Source organism: Arvicanthis niloticus, chromosome 5, assembly GCF_011762505.2.
Source record: "Arvicanthis niloticus isolate mArvNil1 chromosome 5, mArvNil1.pat.X, whole genome shotgun sequence".
In the NCBI taxonomy this organism is placed as follows: domain Eukaryota; kingdom Metazoa; phylum Chordata; class Mammalia; order Rodentia; family Muridae; genus Arvicanthis; species Arvicanthis niloticus.
In genome coordinates, this window is record NC_047662.1 from 60,925,870 (window position 1) to 60,952,728 (window position 26,859).

General features: G+C 43.9%; 1 protein-coding gene across 1 annotated transcript in view; it reads right to left on the reverse strand.

The window, feature by feature from the left end:
* Window positions 1-26,829, reverse strand: part of Mtap (methylthioadenosine phosphorylase) — a 39,118-nt gene extending 12,289 nt beyond the window's left edge. Inside the window, exons 1-4 of the mRNA XM_034503542.2 lie at window positions 26,530-26,829; window positions 15,895-15,981; window positions 12,195-12,253; window positions 7,783-7,950 (exon numbers count right to left, since the gene is read on the reverse strand). Of these exons, the coding sequence (XP_034359433.2) occupies window positions 7,783-7,950; window positions 12,195-12,253; window positions 15,895-15,981; window positions 26,530-26,814 (599 nt within the window). The 5' untranslated portion in view covers window positions 26,815-26,829. The remainder of the gene's footprint in view (window positions 1-7,782; window positions 7,951-12,194; window positions 12,254-15,894; window positions 15,982-26,529) is intronic.
* Between the last annotated feature and the right edge of the window lie 30 nt (window positions 26,830-26,859).

The following is a 26,859-nucleotide window of genomic DNA, read 5'->3' on the forward strand; positions in this document are numbered from 1 at the left end:
CAGACATGCACAGATGCAGTGTACACACATACATACAGGCAAAGTTCATACCTATAAAATACAATAAATAATTCTTTAAAAAAAACTTCAACCCCTCCCCCCCAATCACAAAAATCTTAACTCTGATGGGAACAGCAGGAATAAATCTGACATCATTCCCTTAAGGGTTAGGATTTCAACACAAAATCTGAGGGTCATATAAGACTTCAGACCTCAGCAATGAGCCTCAAGGCTCTGAAAGAGACAGTGATAGAACCTCAGTCTATGCATCTGTAAAAGGGGACAATAGCATTTACTAATGCTGTTATTGGTTCCTAAGTGTCCCAACTTGTTCCAGGTTGATGTGATTTTATTTGTTTACCTAGGAAACACTAGCTACACATAGGTATATTAAATGCAGGAAAAGGTATCACTGTGTGCTTTTATGCTTAACTTGTGAACTGTAAATGGGAAAAAGTTGGCTGGAAAGGCTTTAGCATTTTAAATTCCACCAATGAATCAGATGACCGTTTCAAAAATGTCTATTTCAAACAGCAATAGTTATATTTAAGAAATCGCCAGGTCCTAAGAGCGGAATGTGACATTTTCTTTCACTCCTGAATTATTCACAGGTAACTTGTCTTCCTGTCCATCACATAATCATTCAACATTGCTCTGGAAAGAGAAGCAAGCAAAGGTTCAAGGCTTTTTAAATATGAACTTATGGAGGACACTATTCCTAGAAAAGTGGCAGGAGTTAATGAGGCACACAGATCCACAAGTTGGAACAGTTCACACGAAATTACAGGAAGGGCTGAGTCAGTCTAAGAGAAGAGCCAATCAGAATGCCATTTCCACCGGTTAAGCTTCTGCCTTCCAAAGCCCCGAGGATAGCCCCCAAAGTATCACTTGTGACTGTATCTTGGTTTACGTCTTACAGGAAGCTATAGAAAACAGCTAAAGGGTAGTCAAGCGGGAAAAGGGAGTACTGTCCAGAAAGCTTGCAGGTAGGCTCAAGCATGTGCACGGAACAAGATGCTGTGACCCAGGGACTCAGAGACAGAAGAGTGACAGGTGGTTCCAGCAAGGATCACTGAGGGCCAGCAGTGTTACAAATGAGCAAGAGCCAGAAGCCAGTTATAAAATCTGAGCTGTCTCATTGGGGCGGGAGAGCTGGAAGCATGCAGATGAGGGTGAACGGACAGGCTAGAGTCACCTGAGTTTGTGGCCACTTGGTAGTATGTAACTGCATCTCTGAACCTAGGTCTCCTCAGGCATAAGTGGGAGAATGATCACTGAGCGCCTGCCATTAACTGACCACAGCACTCAGCTCCACAGCTCAGCTGTTACATCAGGAATGTGGTGATCCTGTGAGGAACTATAACGAAACTAGATTCCAGAGCAGAATCCAAGGAGAAACTACTTCTTGGGGGTTGCTGACTTTGCTTTAAGCATAGCTAGGTATGAAAGGAGAACTCGGACACTAGTCATGGATGAAAGGGAAGGCAGAGGCACATAGGGAGTGTACGCGCAGTAGTATCTGCTTCCTTATAAAACTGAAGATGACAACATTCTCAGCAGAGTGAGGAAGACACATGAGAAGCTGTAGGAACAACACGCTCCTGTCCACACCTGCCTCTGAGAGGAGTAGGACGGAGCAATGCAAAGGCCCCTGGGAAACTCTTCATCATGAGTCTCTGTGCCTTCCTTTTTTTTGTTTTAGACAGGGTTGGTGTCACTATATAATCCAGGTATTCAGGACTGTCCTCAAACAATGTTCTTGCTGTGGCCTCCTCAGGGGTGAGGTCCCAGGTATAAGTCATCAAGCTCAGGAGTCCACTTCTAATTGTTAGAACTGCCACACACCTAAGATGAAAGACCTGTGTGGACACCAGAGCATTCCCCTACAAGACTATAGCCTTAAACGATGACATCACAGGGGAAGCCCACGGCAGGGCTGTGTCTCTAGGAGGGTGAAATAAATAGGCATAATCCATCAGCCCATGTATTTACTGCGGGACTTTCCTGATGAGTCAGAGCACAGAGCAGAGCAAACCCAGGACTCTCTTATTCTTCCTGGAAGACAAGCTGGGGAAAAAAACAAAACAAAACAAAGCAAAACCAAAAGCCAAGATAAGGAGCACATCAGAATCTAATACCCCAGAATTCTTACATTAACAGCTAAGGACACTGAAGGACAGGCATTGTTTCACCTGGTATTTTGAGTCACAGAAGTTACTGTTTCTAAGAATTTTGTTTTAAGCTTAAAATAAAGACTCACACCCACAATTTTTACATATATCCTTTCTTCCTGTCCAATCAATGACTTCAGTGATATAATAAATATTGATGGCATAGGAAGAAAGGATACATGGGGAAATTGCTGGAAGTCCCTGTCCCTGGGCCCTCAACCTCTTGAATGGCATGACTGTATTATATTTCTTCGACCCAGACAACAGGATCTGAAGTAGTATCTGTACCAGCTGGTTTTGTGTGTCAACTTGACACAAGTTGGAGTCATGAGAAAGGAAGGGGCCTCAGTTGAGAAAATGTATCCATAAAATCCAGTTGTAAAGCAATTTCTCAATTTCTTCCTTCACTAATTGAGGGGAGGGCCCAGTCCATGGTAGGTAGTGCCATCCCCAGGCCAGTGGACCTGGGTTCTATAAGAAAGCAGGCTGAGCAAGCCAGTAAGTAACACTCCGCCATGACCCTGCATCAGCTTCTGCCTCCGGGTTCCAGTGATGCTTGAATTCCTGTCTCAATCTCCAAAGATGAATTATGATCTGGATGTGTAATCTAAATAAATTTTTTCCTCCATATCCTGCCTTTCAGTTGTGGTGTTCTCATCTCAGAAATAGGAACCTTAATGAAGACAGTATCTAACAAAAAACAGGGACCAAGTGTGCCCAGAAACTTAGGAAGAGTGTTTCAGCATTGGGGAGAAGCCAGCAGAATCCTCCAGGAAAGAGCACCCTGTGCAACACCCTTCAGTGAACCCTTAGAAGTAAATATAAGCTACAAAGCTGGTCAGCAATCTGAACTATGCTTCTAAATTCATCTAAGCCTCTTCTTAGAATCTGGCCTGTTTACGAAAGGCCCTTTCCAAACCGCAGCAGGGAGGAGGCATCTAGCCCAAGTGTCTTACTTCATGAGACACCTCATCATAGATCCGGTGCGGTTCAGAGGCCACTGGATTTTCAAAGACATTTGTAACTGCTACCATTTGGTGACGGAGTAACTGTAGACCCTTGGCAAGCAACTGGGGGTCCACACACTTGCTGCTTGAACCCTAAGTGGCAATGCGACGCTGAAGATCAAAAGGTGCTGGGATCAAAGCACACAAGAAGCTCAAGGAAGAAACACCATCTAAAAGTCCAACTGGAGCTCTGAGAACAGCTGAGCTATCTTTATCCACATAGCAAAGCCGGAGTCAGGAGGGAAGCTACCCATCCCCACAAGTGGCAGGATGGAAGAATACCCACAGTAGTGTAGGGCACATAGGACCATGTTACTAATTGGTTATAAGAACTGGCAAGGCTTCTTCCTGTAAGTGGCCACCCAGAAAACCCTACAAAATCATGCAAATCAAGGTTCAAACCTTTGTCTTCACATCCAGGTGAACAGGAAACTCAAAATGTGCTGACAAACCTACAGAGCTCACGGCCAGATTAACCCACACATGAGTTCCCCCTGCCACATTGAGATGATCCTCACTGAGAAGGAACAGATTGTTCAAAGCCAGAAGAGGAGGTTGTGCAGAAGAAAAAGATATCCCAGAAGAAACTGAAGAAAAAAAAAAAAAAAAAAAACTCATGGCACAGGAATAAATTCAGCATAAAATTAAAATAAAGGGAGATAAAGTAAAGGTTAAACAAAACAAAACAAAACAACAACAACAAAACAAAAAACAAAAAACAAAAAAACAAACAAAAAACAAAAAAACTCAAATAAAAAGAACTGGCAAGATTGAGTTAACTCAGACCTGGAGCATCTCAGAGACCTGAGACCAGTAGGGGTGGAGCTGCTCCCTGTTCTGGAATGTGTAACCAGGACACCTAACTGAGGACCATGGGCATAACACTTGGAGTTCTCCATGCTAAAGAGGTATCTAGATAGCCCGGAGTCTTCAGTCAACAAGCTTCCCTTCCCTTCTTGGGTATTCCTTTTCCACAAAAGATATATAACCCGACTCACGCCAAATATAGCATATGCATTTACATCCACCATCAAATAAACCAGTATGAACAAGCAAGATCCATCTCAGAGAGCTGCTTCATTAAGGATTACTGTGGGGAGGGCCTACATCTAAAGACTCCCGAGGAAGGCTAGCTCCCCTCCAGCCCCTCTGGGACACTTGGCTCTCACTCCTAATCGGACAGGGTTCCACTAGTCCAGAGCTCTGCCTCCCTTCTCTGCTTGGCTCTCAGAGGCCCTGAGGAGAAAGGTACTACTGGATCCCATTCCTGATTCTCAGTGGAATGCCAGCATGTCCAGGTAACCAGAGAGGAGAGAGACAAGGAACTATAGAATTTGTCCCAGACTCTGCTGTTTCCCCTTCCAGTCTGGTGAAGGAAGACACGGGCTGCAGATCCCAGTTCCAGACTTCATTCTGCCTTCCCCAAGCAGCCTGCCAGTGGTGCCCAGGCGGGATGCAGTGTAACACGAGGACATGCAGCATGCGAGACAAACCTCAAATTATCAATCTTGGATGTCCTATAAGGTCCTTTTAAAACAGAAATGCCTAACAAGATTCTCTTGGACCAAGGAAAAGGTCCAAATCCTTTTCCTTTCAAAGGGACTGTTAATGAGCATCAGGAAAAAAAGAAAAGGGCATGGTGGGTATGCGACCACTGCCCTGGTGACACTGGCAGCATGTAACACTCCACAAGACAGGCTGCCAATATTGTACACAAAGCCTCTGGTGTTCTTGAACTGACTCCCTCAAAATTCATCACATTCAACAGAATACAGATGAGACACTGGGTGTGCCCAGAGCAAAATCAGAGGTTGAAAACAAGACTACCAGTGCCAGGATGGCCAAACAAGAAGGGGTCTGGCAAACAAAATTACAACAGAAACCATGAGAAGTCATTAGTGGAAAAGCCTGACTCCATAGTGTAAGAAAGGCCAATATAATCAAGTATCTTTGATGGCTTGATGGGAACTGGATACAGTTAAATGCTAGGGTGTGTTCAAAGAAAGAGAGAAACAACAACCAAACCCACCACTACCATCATCATCATCATCATCATCAACAACAACAACAACAACAACAACAACGACAACAAACCCCAAAGTCCCAGTTTAAATCAGATTCTATTTTCAATGGTCTAACCACTTGTGGTTTTTCTGACAATCGGGACTTTCTACAAGGCAGAAGAAATGGACTCATCAAACTGAAGACAGCAAGAAGCGGACACCATGGAGATCGACTGGGGACATTAAGACTTACATGCATTCTTAATATGAATGGTATGAATCCCTTTTCAATCTTTGGTTTATGACGAGCATCTCACAAGCGTCGTGCCACGCACACCTTAGAGGGCACAGGAGTGAAGACCCTGACTCTGAGTTCCCCCAGAAGCATTCCATTTCTGTTCTAATAACAAAACACACAGCCTTGGAAGAGACTGACAGGTTAGCAGTCCTCATCAGCAAACGAGGTCATTCTTTTCCAACAATCTTTTTTTTTTTTTTTTTTTTTTTTCTTTCAACCTACAGAGTCAAAGGGAAGTCCTGAGTATGACTGTCCTGGGAAAATCAGAACAGCATGCAAGCCAGTGTGTCTTTCGGTTGTGTAATCAGTCAGGATTGGAGGAGATGCTTCAGGTGTTTATCATTTATTCGTTTATTAACTTTTTACTGATTCTTTGTATGTTTCATATCATGTGCCCCAATCTCACTCATCGCCCGTCCCTTTGTATCCGCCTTTGCAACCTCCCCACAAAAAGAACAAAAATGTTGTCATGGAAGTTATAGTCTATCATGGTGTGTCCTACCGTATCCCCCTCTGTCCACACAGTTTTACTTGCGAATGTTCACTGCAGTGAGTCCTTGGTCTGGTTCCAGGCCTCTGGTTTTTGCTCCACCATCAATACTGGATCCTCACTGGGACTCCTCTCAGATACCCTGTTGTTGCCTTGCGTCATGGAGCTCCTGTATGCTTTGGATCCGTAGGACTGGATCCAAGAAGTACCCAGTTCCCCTTTACCCCCAAACCTGGAAAGACCCCCCGCATCTTCAGCAAGGAGTATATGACTTTTTCTTTCGACTTCTTTTATTGTGTGCCCAACCTTCCCCAAACTGCTGACTTTTTTTTTTGAGACAGGGTCTCACTATGTAGCCCTGGCTAGTCTCCCAACTGCTGGTATTAAAGGTGTGTCCCACTACTCTTTTCCCCTTATACTTTCATCTCACTAAATTTTACCTTCCTAGTATGCCCTGTAGTTCTTTCTTTCACTAACAGATATATCTGTCTGTGGTTTTCTTTCTAGTCCCAGGGTTTCTCTGTGTAGCCCAAGCTGTCCAGGCACTTGCTCTGTAGACCAGGCTGGCCATCGAATTTACAGATCCACCAGCCTCTGCTTCCAGAATGCGGGGATTGAAGGTGAATGCCACCACTGCCCAGCAGGGTATCTTTGCTTTATCTCGTTCAAGTGCTTTGTTTTCTCTCCACTGGACAGAAGTAGGTGCTGAGCACTGCAGAGGCCTACTAGAGAACTGTCACTAACAAGTGCACACGCCTTCCCCAGCGGGCAACAAACAGTAAATGGATAAGAGAGACAACAGTCATGTGTGACAAGTTGAACCTGGAGGAATTTCTTCAAGTGAATTAAATAAGCAAGACACAGAAAGACAGCGGCAGGAACTCAAACGTAGGATCTGAAACGCACACGCAGAAGCAGAGGATAAAATGGTAATTTACCGGAAGCTCACAACAGAAACAATCTATGAAGAAAATATAAAGACTCTGAATGCATATGCAGCAAGTACTGAGTGTACTAAAACTCACAGCCCGCTCTTTTGACAGAAAATACATGGCACTGTCTCCCCAAGAAACCACATTTCAAGCCACAGAGCAACTGTTCCCCAAATACCAAGAAAGTGAAATAATTCTTTGTATCTTATCAGCTCATAATGGAACAAATATTATAAGCCAAGAAGCAAAAACACAGAGACATTACACACACAGAGACACAACAATGTACTTTTCAACAACCAGTGATGTCTACTCACAGGTATAGAAAATGTGACACATTGACAACAGAAATTAGTCAACCATAAAAAAAACAACGGTCATTTACAATAAAATGAGCAAACCTGGAAGAATTTTGTGAGGTAAGCAAGACACTGGACGACAATATAAGAACTCATGTGTAATCTAAAAGCTGAGAGAAAAATGGCACTTACCAGAAGCTTCGGAGATAATTGGCCAAAGGACATTAAGTTTTAGTTGAGCAGAAAGAGTATGATTTTGAAATCTCCTGTGTGGTGTGGTGATGTGGTATATCTTTTATATAGTGAAAATCAATGTTGCATCCAAGCTAATCTGTGAGGTGTGTATGTGAAGTGACAGGTGATATATATAAACCACCATGTAATCTCCACACACAGCAATTTCATTCATCAATACATAATTTCTATCTGTCAGTTTAGTGAAAAAAAAACAAAAACAAAAAACCCTACAATGAAAAGCTTAAGGTGGTTCTGTGTCCTGCTCTCCCCCTCCCCTTCCCATGTTCCCCACACATCAGCTCTCAGAGCTGAAAATGGCTAGCTACAAGGTCACTTAGCACTTACCTGTCAATGAATTGATCGATGATGACCATGTCACCAGGCTGGATCTCCTCTCTCAAGGACCCGCAAGCTGTGGTCACGATGACATGTGTACAGCCCTCTTCCTTCAAGGCCCAGATGTTTGCCTGGTAGTTGACTTTTGAAGGCATGATGGTGTGTTGTCTGCCGTGTCTAAGAAAGGAGATGGAAGTAGGACATCAGCCATCAGAGCAGGGAACTTTAACAGTTATAAAGAAACAGAGCAAAAACCAAGTTCCTGATGGGTACCTCCCTTCTGCCTAACTGGGTAAACTATGAAACTGTTCAGTCTATGACTTCCTGATCTTCTGGATGACAGCTTTTTCCTGACTTAGCTGAACCAAAGCTCTTTGTCTGTTTATTTGTTTATTTAGGAGACAGGATTTTCTGAGTAGCCCTGGCTGCCCTAGAACTTAAGACACCCACCTGGTCCTGCCTTCCGAGTGTTGGGATTAAAGGTGTGCCCATCCCACCAGTGCCCATCCCTGAACTGCAGAGCTAACCTTGACCTGGACCACAGGCTATGTGTGACTGTACTTGGAGTCAGGGTTGGCTTTTTTGTTGTTGTTGTTGTTGTTTTTTTTTTTTTTTTTTAAAGAAAAACTTATTGTGATTAATTTCTCAACATATTGTTTGATATACTGTTAATTTTTAATGACAAAAATTTGTTGTTCCACTGACACCTGACAATGCTCCAGTGAGCTACTACTTTCCTCAAGACGTAGTAAACTGTGAGAGAGAGAAAGCACAACTTTCCAGAAGTGTGGTAACTTAAACTACAGGCCCAGGAGGCCCACGGCTTTCATTTTAAATGGGGAACAAGACATAAACACCAAATGTAGCACTGTATGTGCTGTAATAACTGGACAAAAAGGGTTTTTAAAAATAATTATAGAAAAGGAACCAGTATTTTAAAGGTTCAAAAAAATCTTTTTGTAGATAAAAATGCAATGAATGTTAGCCCAAAAGTATTTATACAAACATATTATAAAACATGTTTTATATATAATTGCTTCTCAATCAAACCTGGGTCCAAACCTATAGCATAACATAAAACATTTCTTCTGTTAAGACTGTGATCTCACAACTCACAGACCACATGAAGCTCATGAACAAGAAAGACCAAAGTGTGGGTGCTTTGGTTCTTCTTAGAAGGGGTAACAAAATACTCATGGGAGCAAATAAGGAGACAAAGTGTGGGACAGAAACTGAAGGAGGGGCCATTTGGAGACCATTCCACCTGGGTATCCATCCCTTGTGCAGTCACCAAAGGTAGACACTGATGTGGATGCCAGGAAGTGCATGCTGACAGGAGCCTGATATAACTGTCTCCTTAGAGGTCTGCCAGAGCCTGAAATATTCAGAGGCAGATGTTCACAGCTAACCATTGAGCTGATCATGGGGTTCTCAATGGAGGAGTGAGAGAGAAGACTGAAGGAGCTGAAAGGGTTTGCAGCCCCATGAGGAGAGCAACAATTCCAACCAACCAGAGCTCCCAGGGCCTACACCACCAGCTTGGGAGCACATAGGGAGGGACTCATGGCTCTAGCTGTATATGTAGGGGAGGATAGCAGTGTCGGGCATAGATGGGTGAGGAAGTACTTGGTCCAGTGAAGGCTGGACGCCCCAATGTGGGGAAATCGTGGGTGGGGAGGTGAGAGCAGGAGGGTGGGTGGGGGCATATCCTCACAGAAGCAGGAGGAGGGGGAATGGGATGGGGATTCCTGGGGGGGGGGGGAAATTACATCTGAAATGTAAATAAAATATCCCCCCCCAAAAGACTGGCCATCTCAGTTTCCAATCTCCTTAAAGTTAGTGCACTAGTTTTCCAAACATAATTAGCTAACATCTTTTTTTTTTTTTTTTTTTTTTAAACAGCTACAAATCAAGTAGGCATTAGTTTTTCAAAGGGTTTACAGGTTAAATGCCATTTCATTCAGATGGTATGCATATCACACCTATGACAAACACCTTAAAGAATTATTACTACTGGTGGTGGTTGCAGCGGCAGCCCATGGCCTTAATCCCAGAACTCGGGTAAAGGCGGGTGGGTATTTGAGTTTGGAGCCAGCTTGTTTAATAGAAAGAGTTCTAGAGTAGCCAGGGCAACAAAGAAAAACTCTTTCTAAAAAAAAAAGACCAAAACCAAACAAACAAAAAAGGAATTGTTACTAAACATATCGAAAAGGGCTATGAGATTCCCCACAACCCCCAGGGGAACCAACTCCTTGACCTCAAGAGTTCTAGCTACTGGAACTTCGAGGAACCACTTTGTGTTTATTTAGGCCTTCTTAATCCAGGCTCACCCGTCTTCTTTGCTTACTTCACTTACTCTCGCTGGGGACCTGACCCTCTTTAGATCTTGGAGCCAAGATCAAGAAGCATATGCATCTGCACCGCACATAACTACCACACTAATGCTCCCTCCATGTCTGCTTGGGGTCGGCCTCTACAACTACCATCTGCCCCAAGGGCAATGCCCTTGTCTTTCTTTCTTAGTAGCGCCTGTCATGGAAATACCACTCTGTTGGACAAACATGCATTTGGCTAAAATTATTTAAGCACCTGAAATACATAAACATAAGCCTGAGAATCCATACACATTTAGGAAACTCAAGTCAACAGCTGTGAATGGCTCAATTTTTAAAATTAATTTTAGGGGGCTTCAGGGATAGCTCAGTGGTTAAGAGGACTGGCTGCTCTTCCAGAAGACCCAAGTGCAATTCCCAGTCCCCACGTGGCACCTCACAACTGCCTGTAATACCTGTTCCAAAAAAATCAAACATTCCCATACAGACATACATGTAGGCAAGGTACTAATGTGTATAAACAGAAATAAATTAAAATTAATTTTAAAACACATTGGTTACATGGAATTTTTATGCTTTTATGAGCAATATTTTATAAAGACTATCTAGGCCTCTTGAAAAACTAATATATGTGATGTTCTACGGAAGTAGCTTTGTCAAGAGTTCATTTATTTACCTGAGATAAAACAGAAATACACTGGAAGCAAGTAACACACAAACCTGTCTTTGTTCAATGTTTGAAAGGTTTGTTTATAACTTAGATATTCACTCAGTATTGGAAAGTATACTTAAAATCTATTTTATATGCATATTTGAATACACACCTACATGTGTACTATTATTTATTCAAATAGTCACATTTAGAAGAGTGGAAATATACCCAAGCATTGTTTGATAGGCAACCATTTTGGTCCAAAGCTCTCTCACTGACTTTCCCTGTGGTCTCCCAGAAGTCACCCAGCCCACAGGAAGCCAGGATTTTGCCCTCAGCAGTCAAACCCATAATGAAATAGCTACGTGCTCTACAGAGCTGTTAAATAATACCTCACTATCACCTGTTCTTATTTAAAAAGAATTTTCGATATCTTCTCTTGATAGCTAACAAAAAACTGTGGACCAACAGGGTACCCCAGGTTTGCACCCTGAGTTCACAGATGACATCTAAGGAGATGGGACCCATCATTACCCAAAGATGTACACATTTTCATGGGGTTGGAAAATTCTCCAGAGCTCTCAGTAGGTTTTTCCAGAAGAAATTAAACATTGTGTAATTTAAACAATCAATTCTTCCCCAAGCTTGGAAAAAATTAGGCAGTTTTCTAGCAGTGACTACAGACCAAGGAAGACCTGTCTGAAATTCATGAGGGGATGATTAACAACTCCATTTTAATTTTGCTGGCTTCCAAGAACCTTCCACTTCACTGTTGGGGACAAAGCTTTGAAAAGTCCCCTTTCCATGTCTTACAAAATAAAATCCATACATCTAAGTGTGGGTTGGCTGAGACTTGTTCCCCACCACTAGACCATGAAACCCTTCTAGAAGGCACCACCTGTTGACATGCTTGAGAGAGTCTGCCTGCAGGCCATGTGTGATCAGGGGAGTTCCTAATGACAGGGTGCTTTCTGTGCAGCAGTGCACCCCACTAGCTGTTTAGGGAGCAAGTTGATAAGCACAAGTAACCCACATTAGTTCAGGGACCCAAAACCTTTCCTCCACAGAAATACAACTACTCCTACACAAGGATCTGTCATGGACAAAGCATTGCATTATCCGATCACTGGAAGAAAGAAGATCATCAAAGGAAATTGTTTTGTTGTTAGGACAGAAACTGAAGCTTCAGTGTCAGTCAACTGACAATTTTACAAACTGAAGTGGGGAACGAGATCTCGGATTTCCTAAATATTTGCAATCTAAACTTATCTTAGAGCCTCGTGTGATAAAGTCTTGACTCGACAGAGTCATATAGAGACATATAACTCACACCTATTTTATTACCTGTTCCCAGACTTTAAGTTAAATTTAAATTCTCCCGAAGTAGTAATGTTTAAAAATAAAAAAAACTGAAAAACCAACTTAAAATACTTTACCTTGCAAGAAGTACGCAGTCAACATTCTTTATCTTCCCCAAAATTAAGGCGTCAGATGGCTGTGTGCAATGAAAAATAAACAGTTACAGCTTAGTAATTTTAAAACATGCAAACAGTTCTGAAAAATTAAAATCGTTAAAAACCACAACAGATCGGTGGAAACTTTGAAGTCTAAAGATACAGCACAGGAAAAGAAGTTTAGAATTTTAATGATCAACACTATCGTCAATAAATATTGACTGAGCTCTCTGCTGGCATGGACTCAGCAGGCTCTGATGGTAGCATGTGCCCCAAGAGACTTTGCATGTGTCAGTGGCATTTGGGTGGTTCAAGAAAGTCAAGGGCTGAAGGGTTAAGAAAACATTGTGGGGGACGCCAAGAGCTCAGTGATGAGCCGCCTGCTTCTGATGTCCAGGCCTAAGATGGCCATGGGATGAATTGAGTGCCACAGGGAAAAACCGGAGAACCAAAGTCAGTAAGAAAGCCCGAGGGTGAGAGCAAGATGGGAAAGGACTTGGAAGAACCCAGAGCAGGTGAAGAACTTAGCTGAAAAGGAGGGCATGGTTTGCTACAAGCTCTTTTCAGAGAGTCAGAAGAATGCCAGTGACTGGAAGAGGCAACGTGAAATTAGGAATGTGGATACTCTACTCACACAGCCTCGGCGGGACAGTATTGTATGGCTCATCTGGGTCAGAAAATGTCACTTCATATCCAGCCAGTCACCAGCCTGTCTGGCAAATTATCGTGGTGTGACCTGGGCTCTAAATCAGGAACAGATTTGAATGGAAAATGAACGAACATCTTGACTTCTAGAGGTGTAAACCAAGAAGTCACATGTGTGTTCAAGAGCCATGTCCTCAGTCTTCTGTAGCCTTACGGACACCTCAGCTGAGGAAATCCTGTGCTAGGACCTCTGGCCTTGTAGGTTGTCTACACAAAACCAACTGTTGCTCTTGATTTAAAAATCAAGCCAGTAGATTCCCAGAGGCTGGCAGCAGCAGTGACAATCAGGTGACACCCCTTGTCCCCAATCCCCTGCCTAGAACATTTTACCCAAATACAAAAGAATATACCTTCTTCTTAGCACCTCATGGAACAGTCTCCAATATTGATTATATACTTGGTTGCAAAGCATGATACAAGATATAAGCACAGATATAAGAAAAGTGAAATAACCCCTGTATCTTATCAGACCATTACTGGTTAAAGCTGGACTTCATTCAACAACAGAAACAACAGAAAGCTTACATACTCATGGAATTGGAACAACTCTCTCCTCAATGAGCACTGGGTCAAAGAAATAAGGAAATTAAAAGCCTTCTAGAATTCAATGAAAATGAATTCACAACATACTCAAAAGAACAAAAGCAGTGCTAAGAAGAAAGCTCACAGCACTGCTCTGGAACAAAAGAAGCAAACACACCCAAGAGGAGTGGACTGCAGGAAGTGATCAAACTCAGGGCTGAAATCAGTACAATAGAAACAAAAAGAACAAAACAGAACCAATGAAACGAAGAGTTGGTTCTTTGAGAAAATTAACAAGATAAGACAAACCCTTAGCCAAACTAAAAGGCAGAGAGAAAATATCCAAATTAACAAAACCAGTAAGGAAAAGGGAACAAAACAACAGATACCAAGGAAATCCAAGGAATCACCAAGTCTTCTATTTCAAAGAACAGTCAATAGGACAAAACGGCAGCCTATCGAATGGGAAAAGATCTTCACCATCCTCACATTTGACAGAGGACTGATATCCAAAATACATAAAGAACTCAAGAAACTAGATACCAACAAACCATATAACCCAATTAAAAAATGGGGTACAGAGCTAATTAGAATTCTCAACAGAGGAATCTCTAATGGCAAAGAAGCACTTAAAGACATGCTCAATGCCCTTAGTCATCAGGAAAATGTAAATGAAAATGACTCCGAGATTCAATCTTATACCTGTCAGAATAGCAAAGATCAAAAACTCAAGTGACAGCACATGTTGGAGAGGATGTGGAGCAGGATGTTCTACCTTTCACTGCTGGTAGGAGTGCGAACTTGTACAACCACTTTGCAAATCAATTTGGTGGTTTCTCAGAAAACTAGGAAGAGATTTACCTGAAGACCCAGCTATAGCACTACTGAACACATACCCAAAAGATGCTCCACCATGCCACAAGGACACATGCTCCACTGTGTTCATAGCAGCTTTATTTGTAATAGCCAGAAACTGGAAACAACCTAGCTATCTCTCAACTGAAGAATGGATAAAGAAAATGTGGTACATTTACAACCTGGGATATTACTCAGCTATTAGGAACAAAGACATCATGAAATTTGCAGGAAAATGGATGGAACTTGAGGCTAACATCCTGAGTGAGGTAACCCAGATTCAGAAAGACAAACATGGCATGTACTCACTTGTAAGTAGATATTTGTCATAAAGTACAGGATAGCCATGCTACAAATTACAGACCCCAAAAGGGTAAATAACAAGGATGGCCCAAGGGGAGGGAGTCACACCTGAATCTTACTGAAAAGGGGGGAAACAGATTAGGCATGGAGGGAGGTAGAGGGGTGGACTGTGCAGGGAGGAGGTAGGGGAGGGAACAGGAGGGACCATGTGGAGGGAGAATGGAGGAGAGAGTACTGGGAGGAACAACTTGATTGGGGGTGGGGCATCCCTGGGATGAGCTAGAAACCTTGGACAACGGAAACTCCCAGGAATCTGTGAGGGTGACCCCAGCTAAGACGTCTAGTAGTGGGGGATATGGAACCTGAACCAGTTACCTTCTGTACCCAGGCAAGACTTCCAAGGGAGGGATTGATTGGGACACCAACCCAGTCACAAAACCTTAGACTCAAAATTTGTCCTGCCTACAGGACATGCAGGGGTGAGGGAAGGAGCAGAATTTGAGGGAAGGGAAAAACATCAGTGACTGGCCCAGCCTGAGACCCGTGCCGTAAGAAGGAGCCCACTGGTGACAGTGCTATTTATACTCTGCTATATTTGCAGATAGGAATCTGGCATAAATGTTGTCGAAGGGGCTCAACGCAGCAACTGTTGGAAACTGATGCAGAGACTCAGAGCCAAACGCTGAAAGGAGATTGGGGAATCTTGTGGAAGAGGAGGAAGAAGGATTCAGGGAGCCAGAGAGGTCAAGGACACCACTAGAAAAACCTACAGAATCTAACCTGGGCCCATGGAGGCTCATGGAAACTGAAATGCCAACCAGAGAGCACATATGGGATGGACCTAGGCCCTCCGTACATAGGTGGCAGTTGTGCAACTGAGTCTTCATGTGGGACTCCTAAGGTGGAAGCAAGGGCTATCTCTGACTACACTGCCTGCCTTTAGATCTGTTTCCCCTAACTGGGCTGCCTTGTCCAGCCTCAATGGAAGAGGATGCACCCAGCCTTGCTTTGGCTTGACGTGCTGGGCTGGCTGGTGAGCGTGGTGCTCCTTCTCTGTGGAAGAGAGAAAGAGTGGACGGGAGAAAAGGGTGGGGCAGATAAGAGGGAGGGACTGGACTAGAGGAGGGAGAGGAAGCTTTGATTAGGATGCAAAGAAAATAAATAACTTAGTAAAAAAAAAAAAAAAAAAAAAAACCCAAAAAACCAAAAAAACCAACCAAACAAAAAAAAAACCCCAAACCACAAAAGAAGCCAGTAAATACGCAAAGCCAAAGCGCTCTGCCAGCTGGGCATTAACCTTGCCAAATGGAGTCTCCACATATTTTTCAGTTCTTCCTTCTAAAATTTCGGGATCATCCAAGCCTGTTCCACCAATTATTCCAATCTAGGGGAGAAAGGAGAAGAAAGACGATTGTCATATCTGGTCACACTTCAAGTTAAGCAAAGATACTTATCCATATTTACAGTTCCATCCCCATTCCTGCCAATCCCCAAAGGGAGGCAACTGGGAAAATTACTGAAGAACAGTAAGCCTGTAAAAGCCTTTTATTAAAAAGAATCAAAGCAGAAAAAAACAAACCAAAGCAAAACAAAACAAAAAAAAACCCTCAAACAAAACAATAAACTTGATGATCTTCTCCTCTATTCTTGAAATAGCCAAATCAGGCCACTGTTTTCTACTGTACCATGTTTATTCCCAATTGAATCACAAATAAACAGAATGTGACTTTTAGGTTACAAATTAAGCCCAAAAGCTGTAGAAAGATCTTTCTGGTCAAGGTTGCTTCTCTACCACATATCAATGGAGTAAAGAGAGTTTGATATAAAAACTTAGGCCTATTTCTTTGATAATGGTTCCTTTTTTTACTATGCCATGATATAAAATAAGAAACTTTCTTTTCATGTCACTATAACGGTCTGGAAGGGAATGCAGGTTAAAGAGGAGCGACGTGACAAGCTCACACTAACGTATACGCTTGCTAAGTCAAACTGCTGTTTGTATGTACACAAAACAGATGGCGTTGCATACACTGTATAATTCAAATACTTATTCGAAGTAGTTTTAACTTTTAAATTCAACCATTTTTTTTTCCATTTTCCAGAGGCTTCCTGGAAATCTATGTTCTTGGAAAAAGTGGAGAAAGAAACCTGATTCTTTGAGTTGATCTGGAGTTGGAGAGATGGCTTAACAGTTAAGAACATTCCCAGCAACCACACAGTGGGTGGCTCATAACCATCTGTCCCCCCAGTTCCAGGAGATCTGACACCTTCTTTTGGCTGCTGAGGGCAACGTGCATACATGGTATACAGACACACGCACACAGAACACCAATGGACATAAAATAAAAATAAATGAATCTTTAAAAAAAAATTGAGTTGATCTAACAAAGTCTAAGAAACAAACAAGAACAATTACAAAGACAAATATTAAAGTCTTAACATTAAAAAGTTAAGTAACATTATTATTACGAAACTTTTCCTGTGTTGACTCCCTAAAGAAGACAGGACCTAAACAGGTCAACGGCAGGCTATAACATGGGACTTTGGAAGAAACATCAGAGAAAACGACCCTAGTACTTTTTACAATGAAAAGGTGTAAACATATTCTCACTGAATAATATTTTTATAAAGTAAAATAGAAGTTTCTGACTCGAAAGAGTAAAGTTCCAAAATAAAGAATTTGTGAGATTTTGCTGTAGAATGGCGGATTTACACTTCCTGGTGTCTAAAACAGTTGACATTTGGTGCCACCTTGTGGTTCACTACTGAAATTTACAGCAGATGTATTTTATATCAACTAAATAGGAAAGACTGATCAATTGGTGTTTTCGAATCAACATCAGCTATTTCTTCAATATGTTTAAGATCAACAAATCTATAAAATTATTCCATTTTACAAAATTCTAGCACTTCTGCTGGCATGGCTTTTCCATCGTATCTTTCAGGTATCTAGGCTAACAGACTGTCCAGCCCATGTCCTGACACTGGGCAAAAAGAAAGAGCAACATGAAATGGCCATCACTTGACTCACTGGAAATTTAGCTACTATGCTTAGAGGCAGGAGGTTCAGAAGTTCAAGGTTGTCTTCCGATATACAGGGAGCCTGTGGCCAGCCTGAGCTATACAACATGAAACAGAAGCCAAAATCAAACAAAAAACTTCAAACTTTTTATTTATGACCACTTTGCTCAATCATTTCAGTATGTTCCCTAGGCCACAGCAGCTCAGATTTTGAGTCAACACTGAACTTTCAGGCTTGAATATAAAACAGATCTCATTTTGTTTTAGAATCACTCTCAGGATACAGCAAACTAGTGCAGGATAAAAGGAGCAATTGCAACAGGCTAGCTCCAGTCCAAACCCTCCCAGCGACGTGATGGGCCTGCATTAGGTAGCTCAGCCCTCAACGAGGAGTGGACAGACAGTACTTGTCATGAAATCAAACTGACCAGGAAGGCCAAAGCAGTCAACAAAGCCCATCCAGTCATCCAGTTGGCTCCCATTGTTAATGGAAACCTGCTACAGGAAACCGGAGTGGCAACTAAATAGTATACTGCCACACCAGGGAACAGGGCCTTGAGGATGGCGGCCTGCAGTGTCATTATGTGGCCAACATCACCACCTGCTGGTGGTACAAGCAAAGTACAGCAAGTGCTGAATGCTTGCCTCATGGGCCTCACCCTATCTGATTTTCAGACAGGCTTACACAGGTCCTATGGTAATTAGTCCTGCTTTCCAAAGAAGAGCAGCACCGTTATTCGCCGGCTTGAGCACCAGGTGGCAACTCCCAACATCCTCTGGGGTCTTCCAGGAGCTCAAAGTCTACTGGAACAAGTCACTGTCTCTATGATACGAAGAGACTGACCTTTGGTCAGGACAAGCTTTTACTCAAGGTGATAGAACACACTATACAGTAGAGCCTCTGGATAGCTGGGTGAGCATCTAAGGCAGTGGTTCCTAACTGTCCTAATGTCCCTTTAATACAGTTCCTGACATGTGGTGACGGCCAACCAGAAAATTATTTGTTACTTGATAACTGTAGTTTGCTGTTATAAATCTTAATGTAAATAAATATCTGATATGAAATCCCCAAAGGGGTGGTGACCCACAGGCTGAGAACTGTGATTGAGGAAACCACTGACATATCCACCATGGATACTTAGAAGGCAGGAAGACCTTGCTAGATCCCAAATCCAGGTGACTCTAGAATGCCTAAAAATGGGTTCAAGTGCTGAGACGGAACTGATGGTTCAACCCTGTACATCCAGGAATTCTTCACAAACAAAGGTTTCTGAAAGGGGGACACATTTAATTGCTCATAATTCTCCCCAATTTCCCACCGGTCACTTCAAAAAGAATGTCTGTGACATTGTACCTTATAGCTACTTTCCCTGAAACAGGAGAAATTACCAACCCGTCTGTCTCAAAGTACCCTATGCACTTCCCCTGGTACCTCAAAACCAGGACTTCACCTAACTCACCTGGTCTCAGGAACCATCCTTCTGAGCCCTGTATGCCCTGCCCCCCAGATGTGCTCTCAAAACACCAAAGACAGAGCAGCTGAGGTGAACTCGCGTCAGGAAGACAGGCAGCTCTTGAGCATGCCAAGTTCAAGATGAGGAAAGTCAGCTGGGGTGGAATCTGGCCCAACCCCTCTCTGGGATTTCAGTCCTTCAGCTCCAGTTAGCACCAACAAATATGGAAATGCTGTGTGTGTGGTCTTACAGGATCCAACTGAAACCAGAATGCCCAGATTTATGGAGACCAAGAGGCCAAATGCTTGAGCTTGGGAGGTCTGTACAAAACCTGCAATACAAACTAAACAACATATCCCTAAAGTAAGTGTGATGGTTTGTATATGCTTGGCCCTGGCAGTGGCACTATTGGTAGGTGTAGCCTTGTTACAGTAGGTGTGTCACTGTGGGTGTAGGCTTTAATACCCTAGTCCTGGCTGCCTAGGAGTATTCTGCTAGCAGCCTCCAGATGAAGATGTAGAACTCTCAGCTCCTCCTGCGCCATGCCTGCCTGGGTGCTGCCATGTTCCTGCCTTGCTGATAATGGACTCTCTGAACCTGTTAGCTAGCCCCAATTAAATATTGTCCTTATAAGAGTTGCCTTGGTCATGGTGTCTGTTCACAGCAGTAAAACCCTAACTAAGAAAGTAAGCTTTCTCCACAGGGAATGCCTATGAGCCAAACTGTGCCCCAGTCCGAAATGATGCACAGATATTGTGATGCTCAGTACTTGAGTGTATTTAGAGACAGGGTAGAATCTAAACAAAACAAAACAAAACACCTGGCACGCTCACCAAAAGACACTGCAACAGAGAGAGACAGATACACCCTCAAGGAGCCTGTGCACTGAAGTCCCCAGAGAAGATGCCACTTCCAGCTTTAAGACTCTACAAGGCTGATGGACTGATTAGAACTTCTGGATTGTTGCAGATCCAGAGTCAAATCTTAGAGCATACCCCTGGCTCTCTTGCCCACCCATGTCTTATCTAATATCCTAGTTACCAGGAGGTGAAACCTTCTGGAATGTTCTGGTCTAGCAGACCACTAAGCTCTACCAACTGGAAGCTAAGACAGTCATCAGATGGAATCTGAGAGACTTCTGTTCTGCTGTGTATTGTCTAATTTCAGTTCTCAGCAATGTATTTGAATTTTATCCTGTAACAAAATAAACTTCATGAAACCATTGATAGAGATACACTGGAACATTTTCTTTGGGGCCACTTATATCCATGTTCCTGGGATGCAACTCATTTTGGCTCAAAATACCTCTTATTCTCTTTGAGGATTTTGTTTGTTTGTTTGTTTGTTTGTTTGTTAAAATATATGGAAAACATGGCCACCCTGAATCACAGAAGAAAACAACCCTCTTGGCAATACTCTGGTTATCTGGGACAACCAGCCTCCAGTACTGTATGAAACAGTGCTGGCTGAGCAGGCTCTCCAGTCCACTGAGCTCTGCTAAGGCCATCCTAGTAACCTAACACAGTCACAAAAGTCAGAGGAGTCTGAAGGCCTGGAAGATCTGAACAGGCTCTAGGCACTCAGAAGCTAGTACATTTCACACCTGAAATTGACTATTTGGGGAGCATCTTCCTCAAAACTCACCATGTTTCCTCCAAGTCTCTTTTGCTTGTGGAATAAGGACAGGATGTGGCCTAAGTTCCTTTCTACTCAGCTGATGGATATCAGCGGCCCCTTTTGCCAAATGTCGGGTCCCAAACTGCAGAGGATCTGATTAATGGGCAAGCATACATTTCATCCGAAGCTTGTTGGTTGGTTCCAGTGTGTTGCTCTGCTTTAAACAAATTTCTACGATGTGAGCTAGCTGAATATGTCAGGCTGCATAAGACCCCGCTCCTTCCACTAGTTACCCGGCTTTCTGTCACTGGGAGACAAAATATGTGAGAAAAACCAACCATAAGGAGGAAAGGTTTGGCTCAAAGTTTTAGTCTGTGGTCACTCGGGCCCTATGGCGAGGCAGAATAACAAGGTGTAGAGGAGAGAAGAGGGGAGGGAAGCTGCTCAAATCACAGCAGCAAGGAAGCAAAATGGGCATTTGTAGTTCCAATACCCAGGCTAACAGCATGCCTCACACGACTTAACTTCCAGAACAAAGCTGACCACCTATCTGTTCCATCTCCCCACAGCATAACAGGCTATAACCTTTAGCATGTGGGTTCTCAGGGGATATTCAAGAGGCTCCTCCAAACAGATGTTTATATCCCAATCCCCAAACCTATATTATTCCATGTAAATAAATTAAGATGAGATGGGAGACTATCCTGGACTATCTGGATGGGACCTCCATGGAATCCCGAGGAATTCCATGAGAACAGGAAGTTAGGAGGGAGAAGGGCCTGTGTGGATGGAGGGTATGACTATAAAGTAGACCAGTATGTGAATGTCTCTAGAATCGATGGAGTCAAACCAACGAATTTCCTACCTGAGGTAAGGATCTCGGGTCCACCACAAACATACATTGATGTTATCTGTTTGCTTTCTCATTTTTTCCTATGTGGGTCAGAGTTTTAATTAGCTTGTAGAACGAACCACCATGGAAATCAAATGGACTACTACATAATATCAATTTCTGCTCCATATCCTACCACTCCTAGCAAAACACAAGGAAAAGTAACTTTCTCAAGGCAGCTCCGGCCCTTACTTCCTGCCTTTCTCTGCAGGCAGATAGATAAACAAATGGGGCTTCTTATCTCTTCTCACCAAGCAGTCTCTCAGGCAATGGCCCAGGGGTCTTTAACCAAATGTGAAATGGGGAGCATGTAACACTTCTGTTTGCCACAGGAGGGAGGAGGTACTGTTGGCACTTGGTTGGGGGAGAGGCTAAGGATAGATTCTGTGTGCTGCAAAGCTCAGGATGATCTTACAGAACGGTGGTTGCCATGCTCAAGACGGTCCAGAAGGGAGTTTTAAAAGCCATCTTCCAAACCGGGACACTCAGACTTGCTGTCTTCCTAATAGCACTGTTGGAAGTCCTACTATTGACCTACACAGGGACCATATTCTCTCTTTATCCACCCAAACATGATCAACATTATTTTCTTGTCTCCCAGAGGAGAAACTGACCAAGGGCATAGCTTAGGTCACTGAAACAGCTCTCCAAATTCCCTTCCCTTTCCGGACATCAAAGACTTGCTTTGCCTTCTGTCTGATCACGCACACTGCCAGCCCATGGCTAAACCTGGACAATGTTTCTCTGATGTCCTCCTGGGCAATGTCCTCTTATTACTTCATGGCCTCTGCCTCCTGCTGCTTCATTTATCTTCTACCCTTTAAACCTGGACATACTCTGCAGCTCACCCTTCTGCTGCTGTAATGAAGAGACCACTCACACCTCATGCTTCAGCGCCTGATCAGAAATATGTTAGTGGAAGGAATCCTGTATTTAGCCTCCTTGCTTCTATTTGCAAAGGACTCCTTGGCACCTTTAGGGATGGAACCAGACACAGGAAGCACCCTTTCCCCTTGCTATACTCCTACGTCCTATCTCTACTCTGCCTGCAGAGCCTTACTACTTCCATGGCTGCCAGCCCAGACTGGCACAAGTGCCATGGCTTCTGGCCAGATGTTGTCCTTTGCCCAGTACAGGCAATTCTGTACAGAGCAGCCAAGGAATCACTTAAAAATATAAATCAGACACTACCTCCCTGTTCAGAATCCTTAAATGGCTTCCAAAGCATTTAGAATCAAATCCGTATTTTTTTTTTGGAGGTAGGGTCTTACTGTACAGCCACAGTTGACCTAGAACTCACATGTGTTCTACATAGTTTAAGGCTGGCTTAAAACTTTCTGCCTCGGGGTACTAGCAAATTCTTTATTGTGGTTTATATCCTGAAGGTCGACACCCAACTAATTCTTATGATCACAGGCACAGACGTTTCAATTTCAAGGCCTTCATGCTCAATTCTTCCCCAGTCCTAGCTGTCTGTCCACTGTAATCTCAGGTTCTTTATCATCATTTCAGCTACGAGTTTGTCTTCAATGTGCCTAAGTAGGATAAAATCAGACTTATAAATATATTTCTCACAATCTGCAGGCCCTTGGAGAACCCAAGATTATGGCCAAGTTAGTACCAGGGAGAGCTCTTGGGTTCGTAGATGGTCTCTAATACGGCAGAACCATGTGGCTCTCAGGGCCTCATACCTTTTATAAGGGTGCTATTGCCAACAAGGAAGCTCTATAACCAGGACTTAATCACCTCTAGCAACCCCATCTCCTCAAACAACCAATCTGGCTGCACTGCCTAAAGGTCTTTTCTGCCCACTCCCATGACGCCGACGAGCTCCCTCATATTATTTAGTTTTCTAGCCCCAATACAAGATAAACTTAAAGAAAACAAGGATACTGTTTTTCACTCAACTGTGTATTCTCAGAGCCTGGCAGGTTTCCAATAAGTATTTTTGGGTAGGATTCTGCCAGTAGACAGACAGATTACATTGAGATAATGAACATTAGACTGCCCATACAAAACGGGATGCTTTTCATCCGAACGGTCTATCATACATCTTAAACTGATGGTACTGAATTTAAACTCGAACCCCCTGGTAATATTTCCATTTGCAAAGGTACCAGAGTTAGCATTAACGGAGCAAGCACTGGGCCGGGTGTGCGACATGTTAACTGTATTTAAATCTAACAACATCTCACAGTGGGTGTGATCCGCACTGGCCTTCTAGCAGAGGGCCCTAGAGCTCACTGCCCTAAGAAAGTCCACTGCCGACAGAAGATAGGTAGCACTGGAACAGGAGGCCAGGCCTCTCGGGTCCAGTGTGGGAATATTCTCATTGAGGTACGTAACAAAATGGTTGCTTCTCAGTAACAGATGGGATGGTGCAGTGAGTCAGGTCACGTAGCACCTGCCAGATGCAAATGTGCCTCCTACACCCAGACTTGGACAATGCCCAGTGGTTTTCTGCAGAAGTGGTAGCCTGTGTGTGCATGCAGGCTATGCCCTCTATTTCCTCTTCACTCACAGTAAAGCAAATGAAACTATTGTTTCAGGTCCAAGAGCTATCTCGCATCTACTTGCTGGGAATGCCAGGCTTTGAGTCTGTCATTATCTAGGACCTGTACAGGACACTTTAGTTGATCCATCAGGGCTTCAGCTTCTCATCTGTAAGAAAAAAATCTGCATGGTCTTATGATCTCAAGTGAACAATCCACCTCTCTTATCTGATGTACAGATAAAATGCAGTCTGTGTGCAGTGTGTACACACACATATGTGTGTGCAAAGGCCAGGGGTAGGCATCAGGTGTCTTCCTCAGTTAAACTTAACTTGTCTTTCAGTGAGAAAGGCATTCACATCAAGCTCACCAATTTGGTTAGGCTGGCTAGTCTTCAACGCCAAGTCTACCTATGTCTGCCTCTCTATTGGCAGGATTGATGCTGGTGTCTGCAACCAGCTTCATGGCATGGGTGTGGAGGGCCCAAATTCATGTTCTCACACTTGGGAAGCAAGCACTTCAGAGGCTGAGCCACTTCACTCTAGTGCTAAGATACCTTTTTATAGGTTATTTTGCTCTGGATACGAACCCTTCATATTTTCTATTAGGGACGCTGCCTTAGCAGTCTGTGGAGTGTGGTGCTAGCATCATGAATCCTTATCAGCAGTGTTCTCACCTGTTGCAATCTTAAGGAGCGAACTCAGCAAGCATGCCTAGCACCATTTATAGCTCTTAAATTTTATTTCAAAAGCTTTCCAAGATAAAAAAAAATACATATCATTCAATATTTACATAGCTCTTTCTGCTCTTAAGCGAACCACATTCATTTTGCAGGGAAACTGTGTGTCGGGCAGAATGCTAACCAGAGCAAAGCAAATTCTGTCTGTTGAGATACGCTGGTCCTTGCTCGGATAGCATTATCCTGACTGGGATGATTAAGTGTGAAGAACCAGCCATGTTGGTTTTACTCACATTGTGGGTCAGAGATGACAAATAGATCTACCTTCAAATTATAGGCCTCTACCTCAGTGAAATTTCTTGGACTTTTTTACATGCCAAGATACCCTTTTTTTTCAGTTAAGAACAAATTATTACATCTGGCCCCACCTAAAATATACGGTTAGGAGAAAAGTCCAACTGTGGCCAAATAACACACCCGTGGACATTTGGAATTATCTCCACTCCTAAAAACTCAATTATACCCAATATACAGATACTATATTTCTAGCCTTTCCAGCCTAAAATATGATAAAAATACCTACTTTATAAGTAAGTATCTGCTGTACTTCTACCTTGCACATGAAGACCCTTTCTGCACCATTCCTGCTGACTGGAACGGTGGCTTTCTATAAATGTAAATAATCCTTTTCAAAATTGGGGGGAAAAAGTTGGCTAGTGTGTCTGGGTAGAGCAACTCCCCCCCCCCCCCCCCCCCCCCGTCTCATCCTGAGTGGTTCATGAAGCCCTGCAAGCCCCCAGTATACAAAGCCCAGGCGGGCTGCAGGCTGAAGGCAGAGATGGGCCTCTTGCAAGGGAATCAAACAACACCGCAGGCAACCAGAAAGGATGCCTGGAGAAAACAGTGCACTTCCGGTATCACGGGTTGGAAATTCCTAAAGTGAATCAAATTAACTGTGTTCTTGGCTAATAATAAACAGCCTAGAAAGGACTTAGCCAACCAATTTTTTCCTGTGCTCCGTTATTCCACTCTCTACTAATCAATCAGGATGTGTTTAAAAGACCCAGGAGAGGCTCACTCAGACTCTCAGAACTCATGTTCTCCTCTGGCCAGCTGTTCCCGCTGCACAAGAGTCCCTTGTGTCCAGATCTCTGGGGACCCGAGGCTTAAGAAAATAGCTCTAACTTTCAAGGTTGCAAAGCGGTTTAAAGACAGAGGCCTCCAGGCTGGGAGCGGTCTGCACTCCGTTTCAGTATTTAAGAGTCTCAGAGCTCCCACAGCTCTGCGCTGCCGAGGTAAAACAAAGCAAAAGGAAATCTAAGTTTGGTGGAGGGGGGTGGGGTGGAGGCGAAGCGTGCAAAAGAGCAAGTGCCAGCTCTCCCACGTGGGCCAAGTCAGGGTAGCGGAAGCACAAGTCCCGTAAGGCTGGAGGGACCGGCACAGCAGCCGCAGGAGCTGGGCCACGCGTCAGCTCCCGCCTGGAGCATCTCCAGGGGGGAGTGGTACTAAAAGAGGGTGGCAGCGGGGCGCAGTCCCCACTCCATCACCCCACTCCTCATCAGAGCCCCGGTTACCACCACTCGGGCCCCGAATGCAGATGATTTCAAAGGCTGGGAACACTGGGGTGCGGTGGGGTGCCGCGCCCCTGTCCCTCTCTGCTGAGCCGTGGGTGGGGGGCGCTCGGGCTGGGGACACAGCCCGGAGGCGCGGTCCCTACGGAGGAGCAAGAGGGAACCCAGCAGGGGTGGCCCATTCGCAGCTTGTAGGTTGATCTCACCTTCACCGCTATGCAGGCGGAACCCGAGGCCATGTCTGCACCGGAGAAGTCCACGGCGGGCCGCAGCGCGGGACCAGGAGGAGACTGCGGGGCCGGCGCCGCGCGGGAGTGAGCAGTGCGGGGTCCACGGGCTCTGGCTCCTCCTCTTCCTCCCGGGGAGCGCGGGATTGGCTGCTCTCCTGGCACCCTCCTCCTCAAATCAGGTTCCCGCCTCCCGTCCCTTTTGGAGACTTTTCGGCTTCTCGGGGCTTCTGTTGTTACTGTGCAGTTTGATGGTTCGTCCATGATCAAAGTAGAAGTGAAGCCACTTAGGATGTGCTTGGCACTTTC